This window comes from Acyrthosiphon pisum, chromosome X (genome assembly GCF_005508785.2).
Source record: "Acyrthosiphon pisum isolate AL4f chromosome X, pea_aphid_22Mar2018_4r6ur, whole genome shotgun sequence".
Lineage (NCBI taxonomy): Eukaryota > Metazoa > Arthropoda > Insecta > Hemiptera > Aphididae > Acyrthosiphon > Acyrthosiphon pisum.
Window position 1 is genome coordinate 89,889,060 of NC_042493.1, and position 12,813 is coordinate 89,901,872.

Here is a 12,813-nt window from a genome sequence, read left to right on the forward strand (position 1 = left end):
AGTATACCCCGTTTACCCCCCTATATACCACTGGGTATGTATTTTTTTACAATTGCATATTTTAGATTTTGAGTGGAGCAAATGAGCAATGAACGTATTGATTTTGCAATGAATAGTATGATGAGCATAAATCCACAGTACATTTTTAGAGCGTTTTTAGTAAAAAATTTTACTAAATTTTATATGAGCGTTTTAAGTAAGAATTTTGACAATATTTAACAAAAAGACACACATCATTGTAAAATCAATAAATACCTACATCCTTTCGTTCTACCAGAATCTAAAATATATACGTATTATATATATATGAAAATTCAGAACAAGTTAACTCGGGAACTGGAATTAAAAAAATTCCTCGTTAAGCCACATGCATTTTTTTTATGAATAATTGGTAGGTAGGTATTCAAATTTTAATAATATTGAATATTTAGGTAGGTTGCTACATCTATAAAATAACGATTTCAATTTATTAAAAAATTGATTTTAGTTAAAAATCATTAAATTTTTTTAAACCAAGATGTGAAAATTCGATACAAGATTCCTCATAGATCATAATTCATAAGTTGTTTATATACCTACCAATATTATAAAATATTGAAAAACCAAATTCATATTAATTTTATTGAAGCGTTTAAAGTTAAAATTCATAATATTTTGAATATTTATGTCTAGGATTTGAACATTTAATAGTAAGGTTCCCAGTAAGTTGTTATTACTGAAACAAAAAATAAAGTTGATTGTAATTTAACAAATATTATTTATGAATTTTAAAATTTAACAACATCAACTATTGTAAAATAACAAAATTTTAACCCACATAAGTGGAGGATCTGTGTGAACATTACTACGACACGACTGCTGCCATCGTTTATTTGTAACATGACTACATTACAAAATACATATAATGATATCTCATCAAACAATTTTCCTATTTGGTTGTAATTCAAAAAAGGATAACCGTATCGATACTTGAATTTCTATACATGGTATACATTTTAAATTATTTTGACTCTTTTTGAGTTATTTTTTAGACATTTAACTTTTTTTTTCTATAAATAAAATAAAAGTATTTCCTTATGTCTAAAAGCTTAAATAAATAAAATATGTAAGACCAGGTTGGCAAGTTCCTCATAAGTTTTTATTATAGCCATTTAAAAATATTTATGTTACATAGGGACTATATTATAAGCATTTGAAGTTTAAGTTTTGACAAAATTCATCATTATTAAGAAAATATTAAATTTATTTTGTAGTTGAAAATGTATAAAATGTTCAATTTGTATAGGTACTCAACTACCTATAGAATGTAAATTTAAAAGATTTTCAAAAAATGTTTCATTGTATAACCAAAGAAAAAGGTCCATCTATGTAACAATTTTACAACTTTGGTAGATATATGATATCACTGTATTATGTTTTTTAAATCCATAACTATTAGATTTTAATTTCTCGTAGATATCACATCATATTATACAGTACAGTATAATACGTCATATTACCTATATATTGATATTATATATTATATGTCAATATGCTATTGACCATGGTTATATAATTACTAATTATGTTTGCAATCATCACAATTTAAAATAATAATATTTTATATTATAATCTTCTTCTAAGACCATGTAAATGTAGTGATCGTATGTCAGAACATTATAAATATCATTGTATTGTTTTATTCTTATTTTCGTATCTGACTGTCACATGACATTGTTCAATAATTATTGATGTTTACACATTTTCATTAATCATCATCGTTTTGTGTTGTTTCCGTTGCTGTTGACATTAATATATATCTTGACCAGGGACTGAAACCTTTTGAATTTATCGGTATCGGTTCCGGTATTGGTTTTCCAAAAATAAAATAATATATAAAATAATAACTGTTCCGGTTCGGTTCTGGATTTTTAATAAAAATAAAAATAAAGGTATTGGTTCCAAATAATTTTGGTTTTTTTAGGTTCAGTTCTAGTCCCTGATCTTGACACAACTTTGTAGTTTGTGAAATTTTAAATCATTTTTAAAATATTTCGTTAATTTGTAATTAATAGAGTTGACAAGAGAAAGTTAAGAGACTTAAATTGTGAATTGTAATGAAGTGACAAACAATGGCAATGTTGAAACGTCAACAAATAAAGACGTAAAATAAGAAAAATAAATAAGAATCACGTTCAGCTGGCATGTAAAGGTATACAAAAATATGTTCCCGAAATTTGCTTTTCACACCTCATGGATCATTCCCTCACAAAAACAATAATATATATATATATATAATATTCAATACAGATAATCGACAATTGTATTGGATTCGGCCTCCCCAGCATATGTTGTATTTTTTTTTAACATGCATTTTTTTTATAGAACCAGACATTATAACTATATCTCGTTTTACATTACAGTATTATATAAATAACATGACACATAAACAAAAATGTGATAATCCAATTTTAATAAATTAAATACTGTGTTAAACAATAATTATATATTGCATGCTTAAAATTTTAAATTTAAAGAAGAAATAATTAACAACAATATAGAGTTGGTTGTGGGCAGTAAAGAAAATATCTATTGATTTGGTTTTGTAAAAATAAATATACAAGCATTTTTTTCTTTAATTTACTCTGATGTTATAAAAATAATTTCAATTAATATTCTAAATTTTCAACAAAATTTTTTTTTATATATATTTACTTAACATAGTAAAAAAAAATATATATATAATATTAATAATAATAATAATGATAATAATGATAATGTGTTAAACGCGTGTTCCTGAGGGTTCATAATTAATACTATTCATTTGAGTTGCCCTCATAAAATTTAACACTAATACCCTACAAAACATTTTAGGATTTGAATTAAACAAATTTATGACACATCAATCATACAACAGTTCAAATTATAAACAAAAAAAAAAAAAATATAATAATAATAACTAGAATTTAAAAACTCACAGTATAACACATAAATGGAAAAAAAAATTAAACAAAATTGATAATAATCATAAAAAAACTAATTTGAAAGATGAATTATTTATTTATTGTCTGATCAAACTGATTGGCTAGGACGTTTATGAGAATACTATAACAAAATAATAACGTGAAAAGAAAATATGTTTAGCTGTGATCAATGTTTGTCCCTGTAAAATAAATATAAACATTTTCATAAGTACTTATGAAATAAACAAATAGTTAAATTTATAATGGAGCACTACCTTATCATATGATCTAGCATGTTGGATATCCTCTGTTCTGATAATGATGGTAATAATTTGTGTATCATTTCCCTGAGAAACTGATCACTTATGCCTGGGCTTGCACGTTCAGCCAACTCGAATGAGTTTTTCAACTCTTCAATAGCATCAATCTTATAGGATACATCGTTTTTGTACCGATATCTCTTTTGTAACTAAAAGTCAAATTAAATTAAATTATGTACACACAAAAGACGGGAGAAAAGTAAGCAATATGAAAAATTGTCAGGTTAGGTAAAGAAAAGGTTTTGTATGCATATTTTATGTAAGCTCAGTACGTCACTCTGTATAATGCAATTTACATACCACCGATAGGCAAGCAATATGTCGTATCTCAAAAAAATGGATTCTGTGATTTATACATAAAAAGAGGCGAAAAATAACACATGATTTGATAATAATATTAATAATAATAATATCCAAGGAGATTAAAAACTTAATTGTAATGTTGACGTAACTTATTATAACGTAAATGACATGTTAATAACATGTGTTCATATTTTTGTCTCCCCTGAACATTTTACTTTCTTGAGATATTAAGTATTATTCGCCCATCGACAATAACTGTTAACTTACTTCAGATATCAAAGGAAATATTAAAAGGGAAAGACACGGTGACCAACATGAGTTGTTATGGTTCTGGCTAGTCTTGGGATGAACAGGTTGTTTCTTATTATCCGTATGTTCTGACATGCGAGTAACACTGCGTTTTGTTTCAATCTCTTTGGAATTTGAATTGCGCTTATCTGAATTTTTGGATCCATGAATATGACTGACAATCAACTAATTTCATAAAAAATCCAAAATTACGTGTTAAATTAATCATTAGCTGTAAAAAGAGTACCCAAAAAGTTTAAGTCAAGAAATAATTAATAATATTATTATTCAAATTTGATGGGTATTAGCAACAATTAATTTAATTGAAAAGTAAACAGTGCAAAACAATTATTAATTACATTTGATTCAACGACATTGGATTTGTTATTGGATGACTTTTTAGACGGTTGTAATGATCCATTCTGTTGAGTTTTCTTAGACAGCAATTGAGATGGTGAAGCAGAACTTGATTCAGGAGTGGAGTTTAACTTTAAAGAATTAGGTCCTCTAACAGTCATGATCCATGGTTCATCTAAATCACTGTCATTTTTACCAGAATCTTCCCTAAAATAAAAATAAAAATTATAAAAAACAGAAGAGTATTAAAATAATATAATCAAAGATATTATTTATATAGCAAGAAATAAAAGCATTAGCAATATTAAAAATATTTTTCATAATTACACATCTGAATTTTCTGACTCTGTCTCGCTTTCTTCATTACGTTGAGATTTCCATTTTTTGTAACGATCAATAAGATCCACCAAGTATGAACTTTTCTTAGCTTTTCTGATGAATGGAAATTTCAAAAGTTCTTTAGCAGTTGGTCTCTAAAACATATTAAATTATTTTGTATAAAAAATGTAATACTCAAAAAAAGTTATAGCAGTAATCAAATTGCTTACATTTTCAGGATCTTTATTTAAACATGCCTCTACAAATTCTTTAAATTGTTTAGTATAGTTTCCTGTCAATTGAGGAGGATTATTTTTTGGAATCAAAAATAATACCCTCATTGGATGTAGCTCAGAATTGGGTGGTTCACCTTTAGCCAACTCTATAGCTGTTATTCCTAATGACCAAATATCCGCCTATAAAATCAATATAATTTTTAATTTTTCATATCGAAACGTCACACTTTAAAAAAACTAATGAACCTTTGAATCATAAGCAGATTGTTTAATAACTTCAGGCGCCATCCAAAATGGTGTACCAACAAATGTATTCCGTTTACTAGTTGTATTTGTCAATTGACCGGCAACACCAAAATCAGCTAATTTTACATCACCAATTTCACTTAACAGAACATTTGCCGCTGTAAAACAGAATAATAGATAATAAAAATATTATATTTTTTTAATAATGTTAATAATTACCTTTAATATCCCTGTGTAATTTCCGTTCACAATGTAAATAATCAAGACCTTTTAAAACTTCTCTAAGTATTATAGCAATATGCATTTCTTCAAAATTCCCAGCTTTCATTAAATCAAGAGCTGACCCACCACCAAGATATTCCATGATAATCCATAGCTTAGTGCCCTAAAGTAAAGTAACAAATACATTTGAGTTATTACTATTTAACAATTTTTACTATTGGATGGTGTTTGAACTTACTTTTAAATAGGAACCAAAATATTTGGTGACAAATGGACTGTCACATTGAGATAATACCATGATTTCTTGTTGGATGTCTTCAATTTCATCTTCAGCCTCTTCTAGGTCAATTATTTTAATGGCCACAATTTGTTGTGTTCGGTTGTCTATCCCTTTGAAAACTTCACCAAATGAGCCTTTTCCAATACGTTCTTGCTTGGTAAATATGAGCTCCGGATCGACTTTCTGTAAGTAAAACACGAGGTAAAACATTAAATAACATTTGTAAAAAGTATTATGTTATAAGGTCAAATAATATGTATAGTGTACCTATACAATTGATGATTTTTATTTCTGATAATACACAAATAATAATATTAGGTAGTACTTAAAAAAATTGAGTTAAGTTTAAAGATCAGCCATTGAAGCTGGTGTTATATTTTAAAGTTTTTAAACCTTACATTTCTTTGTTGTATTTTAAAAGTGTCCTAACAACAACCAGAATAACAACTTACAAATACGAATATGAATATATTTAAAATAGTTTTTAAAATGTTGTTAGTGTAATTTGTCTAAAATTGTATTATAGTTTTATAAAATAATTATTTAGCTAATAAATAGTAAATAGTAAATATTATTAAACTATGCAACAAAATGCTGACTAATCGTGATTAATGATATGTACTGATAATATATGAATATTACCTAATAGATAAGTAATTAATTACATTTAATAGGCCTAATTATATTTTGAAAAATAAAGAATCAATAATAATATGATAATAAAATAATCAGTACTTAATCATTAAAATTGAAATACAACTGAAAGTTATAATGATGTTTACTATTATTACCTACATTGTGTACGTTATTGAACATGTAAATAAAATTATTCATTAGTATTTAAAAAGGTTAATTTATTTTTTATTGCTAACTAATATTAACTCGGTTAGATCTATTTTTAGGGATCATAGATATACTTTTATAGAATTTCTAATTCCACATTTTAAATTCTAGAATGTCAATGAAAATGAATAATATGCTTGTCGAGAACCTATAAATAAATAAATAAATAAATAAATAATAACAACGGACATATCTTCAGAAGATTTCATAAAATACATTTGTCAGAAATGCCACTCTATTGAAAATGTTAAAACTTTTATACGTTTTAATTCCTAATTTAAGTCTTCTGAATAATAAGGAACCAAGTTGGAATTTTTTAAACATTTTGTAATAAATTGATATATTATGTGTAATAGATACATTACTAACACTAGTGTATAAGGATGAGGTAACTAAGTAAATAAAATGATTGAAGCCAAAGATTTTGTAAATATAATTTTTTTTCCATACATTATTGAAAAATTGATTGAATAGTTTTTCATACTGTCAGTTATAAATTGTTTGGCCTTTTAAGTATAGGGATAAAAATACCTAAGCAAAAGTACCTATACAAAAGGAAAATTGATGAGTCTTATTAATATTGTATCAATAAGAAAACACAAAAATAAACCTATAAATGACCTTGGTAGGTACACTCCCATTACCCTTATGGCCTTAGCAATCATTTAATGTGTTGATGTTTCATAACCATCTAAAAAATCAATAATAAATACCTACTAGTTTATGTAACAAATATTGATATAAACGCCTACTTTTTTTAGAAAAAAATATAGTTATACTGACAGAACAAATAAAACTGTAATTAATATTATTAGAAAAATTGTAAAATTATTTCTCTGTCTTAACTGGAATTTAATAAGTTTCAAATATTTATCATTTATTGTCATTAATTGCATAAGTTTAGACTAAATTAATTTTCAATGATATCTAGAAATTGTATAAATCAACTTGAAGGTAGATGTTTGATTAGGTAATGTAAATGTAATGTTATAATATAATAGGTATATTAAGTACAATACACCACATAAAACTGATATTGATTTAAACATATAGGTAGATAAAAACACAGAATGTATACCTATTATTTATTTCTATGTTAATTATTTTATAATTATGCAGGTACTTTTAATCTACATTAAACCTATTATCATCCAAATAAAATATGCAATATAAGATAACATTTTTAATTCTTGATTAGGTACTGACAAAAAAATATAATAATACATTAAGTAAGTGCCTTAGGTAGGTATATGACAGTTAAAATTTTTACATTTCATGTAAAACAACAAGTTGATAGTGAGAGCTTTACAAATTATAGTGATATTATTTTGTAATAAACAGAATTTTTAACGTTAAAATGTTTCTGTTGTTATTTAGCACATACCTATTTAATAGTTGTAAACTATACAAGCAACCAGTAGATAAATTGATAGTAATATGAAATCTATGACACCTATGAATAATCTCGAACAATCTGAAATACCTAGGTAATATCGTAATTTGATAAAGAAGTACCTATATCTACCTAATAACCAATAAGGGTACGATTTAAGGGCAATACAGCCTAAGTAAGTACAACGGGTATACGCAAACCTAACGATAATAAAATTGAGTATTGTTTGAACGGGGTTGTACGAGAGAGTATCACCACACTGAGGCGGACGAGAGCGCGTCCAGTCGGGCGAAACAGACAAATGATACACCTATGTACAGACTAGGTAACATAGACGGCGGACGGGACACTCACTTCGTTGAAAGCCATATCGTTGGTCATTTATGCGGGTCCTGTGCGTGCAATCAGCGACCGGACGGTTATTGTGACGCGCCCCGGCAGTGGCTAGCGTACCGCGATGATGGCCTGGTAGTGGACACCGTGGTCGTCGTTGTGTGGTAGTCCAATTGCCACCTTCGACTCGGCCACATCATTCGAGGCAAAACGGACCCGCGGCGGCGGCTGCTCTCGGCTGTCCGCTGTCTCGGTGACGAGCGCGTCGCATTTGTCGCGCTCGGTGCGCCGTCTCACCGCGGCGGAGTATTTCGCCCGCGACGCGACCGCTCTCCGCCGATACGCACGTCTACCACGTACGGTTAATATCGAACGACAATAATATTGGTAACGATCACAATTTTTCCGATTTCGTTTGTGTATCGTTCGACACGACGACAGATCGATGACAAAAAGGACGCGTATACAACAACTACAGGTATTGTTATTGTCGTATACCGTACCGTGTAACAATAGTTAATGCGACGACTGATCGCGGTTCGAGTTTTATTTGATTTGATTTTTTAATTTTTTCACCTCACTTTTTGATAGTGACGATTATAATAATAATAATAATAATAATAATAATAATTTGTTACCGTACGTACACAGTCTGTTGTTGTTGTGTACATGACAGCGGCGGCGGCGGCGACGGCAATTATTACCTACATTCCAAACCTCACCGGAATGCAAAGAGGTTGTATGATACGCGGCGGCGGGTGAGGAGAGAGCCCGTCGACTGTCGCGTTCGGCGTTAACCGGCCTACGACGATATTACACCTGTCGCCGTTCACCGCCACACGGAACACACGGCACACACGGCGGGAGGCGAGAACGGGCGCACACACAACGGGACGGACACGTACCGACACGCACACACGCGCACACAATATGCGCCATCATATTATTATTATTGTTAATTATTATTACGGTAGAACCTCAATATGTTGTCCGGCGAACGCGGTAGACCGGAACTGCGCACGTTTATTAATCCATTTGTTTATTTGTCCAAATTCCCGGAACACGATATAGGATACCACTTATGAAGTTAACAGACGAAATATATTATAACAATATTGTCTAGGTACCTAGTGCCATTGATTATACATAGGTACCTAGTACTATCGCAAGGCCAAATTGGTTAGGCGAGTTACCGAGAAAATCTCGGCGGGCCGGTTAAGTGAGTGTGAGTGAAAATAAATTCATGTTCAAAACACGAGTGGCCACCTATATAAGCTCGTAATAATTATAGACGTAATTTTGGTCCACTGAATATGTAAATGGGTCGCTTAGAAGTGAAAATCTCGATGGGCCGATACATACCAACCGGCCCTGGACTATGTATACCTAATCAATGCCAGTTAGGTACATACAACTATAACTTTTATTCTGTGCTATAACACAAATTCTAGAGACGGAGAATTTGCTTAAAAAAAATATCGGTAAATTTACCAGTATAATGGTAAAAATGGTGAAGTAGAATCGAAGGTTAAAGAATAAAAAATCTTAAAGCTATAACTTTTATAACTAAACATACAATTTTTATTATTTCTGCAGTTGTACATATTATGAGGTAGGTAGGTATAGGTAGGTACTTGATAAATATAGTTCTTTCTGATAATAACAATAAAGAACTAACAATGGATCTATTGTTCTGTATCAGTAAATAATATTATGAATATTTAATTGTTCATAGTACAATTAATAAGTAATTAAAATTAAATTATCAAAATTAACATATTTTTCTTTATTTTTTTTTCAAAAGTCAAAACATTTATATTAATTTACTCATAACTATTACTTTATGTACAGTGTCGAGAAAATAGAAAATATGATTAGTACAATTAGTGTTATCAGTTAATTAAAAAGATTAAAAATTTAGGTACAATTGCATTTTTTGATGTAAGGGGCCACACAAGATTTTTTTGGATAAAAAATAATTAATCAGTAAAAAAAAAATCAATGAAATTTACAGTAAATTATTTTATAGGTAAAAATCTCCCTGGTAAATTTACAGGATTCACATCTTTATCAAATTCGTAATTAGGGATCCCCTCTGCGATTACTTTGTACCGTGAATAATATATTATTATATATTTATATCTATTGTTCAAACTTTTTTTTATCAATTAAAGTCGATAGAGCATTATAGCAATGACTACTACTTGAAAATTAATTTCTGAGTTCATCACTAATAGCTAATTAAATTAATTCGTTATATAACTTGACCTTTTCGGAACACCTAATTATATAATATGTACCTAGGTATATCGCGTAATTAATTAAAATATTTTATTTTTTTTTATAATTTATTATCGGAAATAATTCAAAACTGATAGAATATTATAATATAAAACGGCGGAATAACCTTTCTTGGTCAGCGTAATTCGTGTTCACTCATTGGCTATCAGTGGTGGATTAAAGTATTGTAGGCTCTTATACGCAGTTAAAATTTCTGGCCCCCTAGAAAATTATTATTTATTTACGTCTTTAATTTTACTATCTACCTAAACTCAATAATTAAAATTAACAATTTTAATAATGACCAACTAATTTTAGTAAATAAAACAATGTTTATTAAATTATTTCAAAACTCTTATATTTATTTACCTACAGAAAAAAAGAATTAGTATTTTTAATTGTTCTACTAATTAAAAAAAATGATTATTAACAACTATAAAAAAGAAATTTACTTAAAGTTAATAGTTTAATAGTAATGCTTAGTTTAAAATATTATAACTTCAAATATTTACAGGGGCGATGAAAGCTTGCAACGTACGACGGTAAATATACAATTATATTACCACAGGGCACAGAATAGATTAAATTTAATCTATTCTGTGATATTACTATGAAATGTATTATCAAGTTTTTATAATTCGACAAAATCCAAAAAACTTTTTTACTGCATACAATATACAGTATGATTTTCATATTGACTTTTGTTCCATTAATCCTCAAATGAAATGGATAGTTAAAAAAAAAAATTCATTAAAAATGTTTTCTTGTTTTCTTGGGGCCCCCACAGGCGTGTCTACTGTGGCAGCATATAGTGTCTGAACTGCCCTGTAATTTCCGAAGGGTTCCGGTCAACCGACTTTTAAGTCAGATATGATACAACTTTTATTTAAACAGAAAACATTTTCTTTTATAGTTTTATGCATTGTTTTATTTACTATTTACTATTTAGTACTTACTTATAAAGATATGTTAGACACAATAAATTAAGTAGTACCTATCTTTATTTTGTTAATAATGTGTATTGTCGAATTGATTTCTCGAATTCAAAAAAACCTATACTATACTAACTTAAGACAGACGACGGTACGGTTTGCACTTCGCACCTATTATTAGATATTTTTGTTGCATTATTATTTTGATTTGGAGCTATGTAGTTGATGGTGTAATCTAGGGCTGTATAGATGAATAATATTTCTGGAGTTAAATTTAAACTTTTAAGGTACCTACTGAAAATACTGTAGATTATTAATTGTAAATAGATAACACAATTTTTTTTTTAAATTATATAAATATTTCATTTGAAAAGAGTGGGGGGGGGGGGCATTAAAATCCCGGCCTTGGATATATATTTGACATTTTTCGGCTTAATAAAGGTAGCGCCGGTCATTATATTTATGCTGTTGCTGCGGATGAAGTCTATGGTCACAGTTACAGGGCCTTAGGTGGGTGCCCACATCGCTAATGGGTAATCCGGCACTGTCGACGTATAGAGTCATACACTAGATCAGTGGTTTTCAAACTTTTATTAAGCATACGGCACACCGAGCTTCACAAAAAATGTTCACGGCATAGTGACTTTTTTTGCACTAAATAATTAGATGAACAAAATTGTTTTGAATTATAATTATGTATGAGTACCAGTGCTCGAATTGGGAGGGGGGGTGCGCAGGGAGACGGAGCTCCTCTACTATTTTAATTTTTTTTTGCGTACCCCAACTATTTTTTTTACTTGGACGGGGAGACGGACCAAACTAATGCCCAAAATAATTTTTATTAAAATTTGGAGTGGATTTAAAGTGTTTTGTCAACGATAAACCTAATGAATAACTAGTAATTTTACATTTTTTAATATAAAAATATTTTTCATCCTATCTATTGTTTTGACTGGTAATGTTTAACCTTTTTGACTCGTGATCCACTGTTTTTGTAACAATATTTTCACGACTCGTGTCACCTTCGTAGGCCATAAAAGAAAAAAGACTAAGCTGCTAGTTTTGCGTAACTTCCCGTGCATAAATGTGCCAAAACCATTTCCAAAAAAGTTTCAATAAACATTTGTTTAATATTGGAATCACAAGTAAGCTCAATTTATTGATTTTAGTAGACATTTTAACTATCATTATATCTATTGTAAAATATGGTTCTTCAATTCATTGATAACTTATTTGAATCCATAATTTATAATTTTATAATAAACTTGTTTTTTTAAAACAAAAAAGACTTGTCACGACCCATTTTTATAGATTACGCGACCCATGATTTGGTAGCGATACCGGTTGAATTCCTAATACCTTGCTAATTTTTTTATTATTGTTTGTTTGTATTTATGCCAAGTTTAGTAGTTCGCAGATATTATGTACCTACAATAAACTATTGTATTATAATATATCTGCAAAAAAAAAAAATAAGTTATAAATTATAAATTCGAATAAGTTATGAATGAATTGAACAA

The 12,813-nt window shown here is 28.7% G+C and overlaps 1 protein-coding gene across 2 annotated transcripts; it reads right to left on the reverse strand.

The window, feature by feature from the left end:
• Nucleotides 1–2,305: 2,305 nt before the first annotated feature.
• On the reverse strand, nt 2,306–8,897 carry LOC100160839 (serine/threonine-protein kinase 26). Of its 2 annotated transcripts, none has more exons than XM_029491096.1 (10): nt 8,729–8,897; nt 5,471–5,695; nt 5,230–5,395; nt 5,011–5,168; nt 4,759–4,944; nt 4,538–4,683; nt 4,213–4,417; nt 3,833–4,039; nt 3,218–3,411; nt 2,306–3,142 (listed from the first exon to the last, which is right to left on the reverse strand). In XM_029491096.1, exons 1-10 carry the CDS (start codon nt 8,750–8,752, stop codon nt 3,130–3,132), a joined length of 1,524 nt encoding a protein of 507 aa, XP_029346956.1. In that variant the 5' UTR covers nt 8,753–8,897; the 3' UTR covers nt 2,306–3,129. The 2 variants fall into 2 exon arrangements, with proteins under 2 accessions (XP_029346956.1, XP_001948516.2); XM_001948481.5 differs by having other exon boundaries at nt 8,103–8,755.
• Nucleotides 8,898–12,813: the final 3,916 nt, after the last annotated feature.

Bases quoted from the DNA above. Each gene is read 5' to 3' on its own strand.
- LOC100160839 (XM_001948481.5), bottom strand. From the start codon at position 8,129: ATGACCAACGATATGGCTTTCAACGAA. The intron at 5,396-5,470 runs GTAAGTTCAAAC...ACTTTACTTTAG, and splicing joins ATTTTGGTTCCTATTTAAAA to GGCACTAAGCTATGGATTAT. The intron at 4,418-4,537 runs GTAATTATGAAA...TTTTTATTTTAG, and splicing joins GAGTCAGAAAATTCAGATGT to GGAAGATTCTGGTAAAAATG.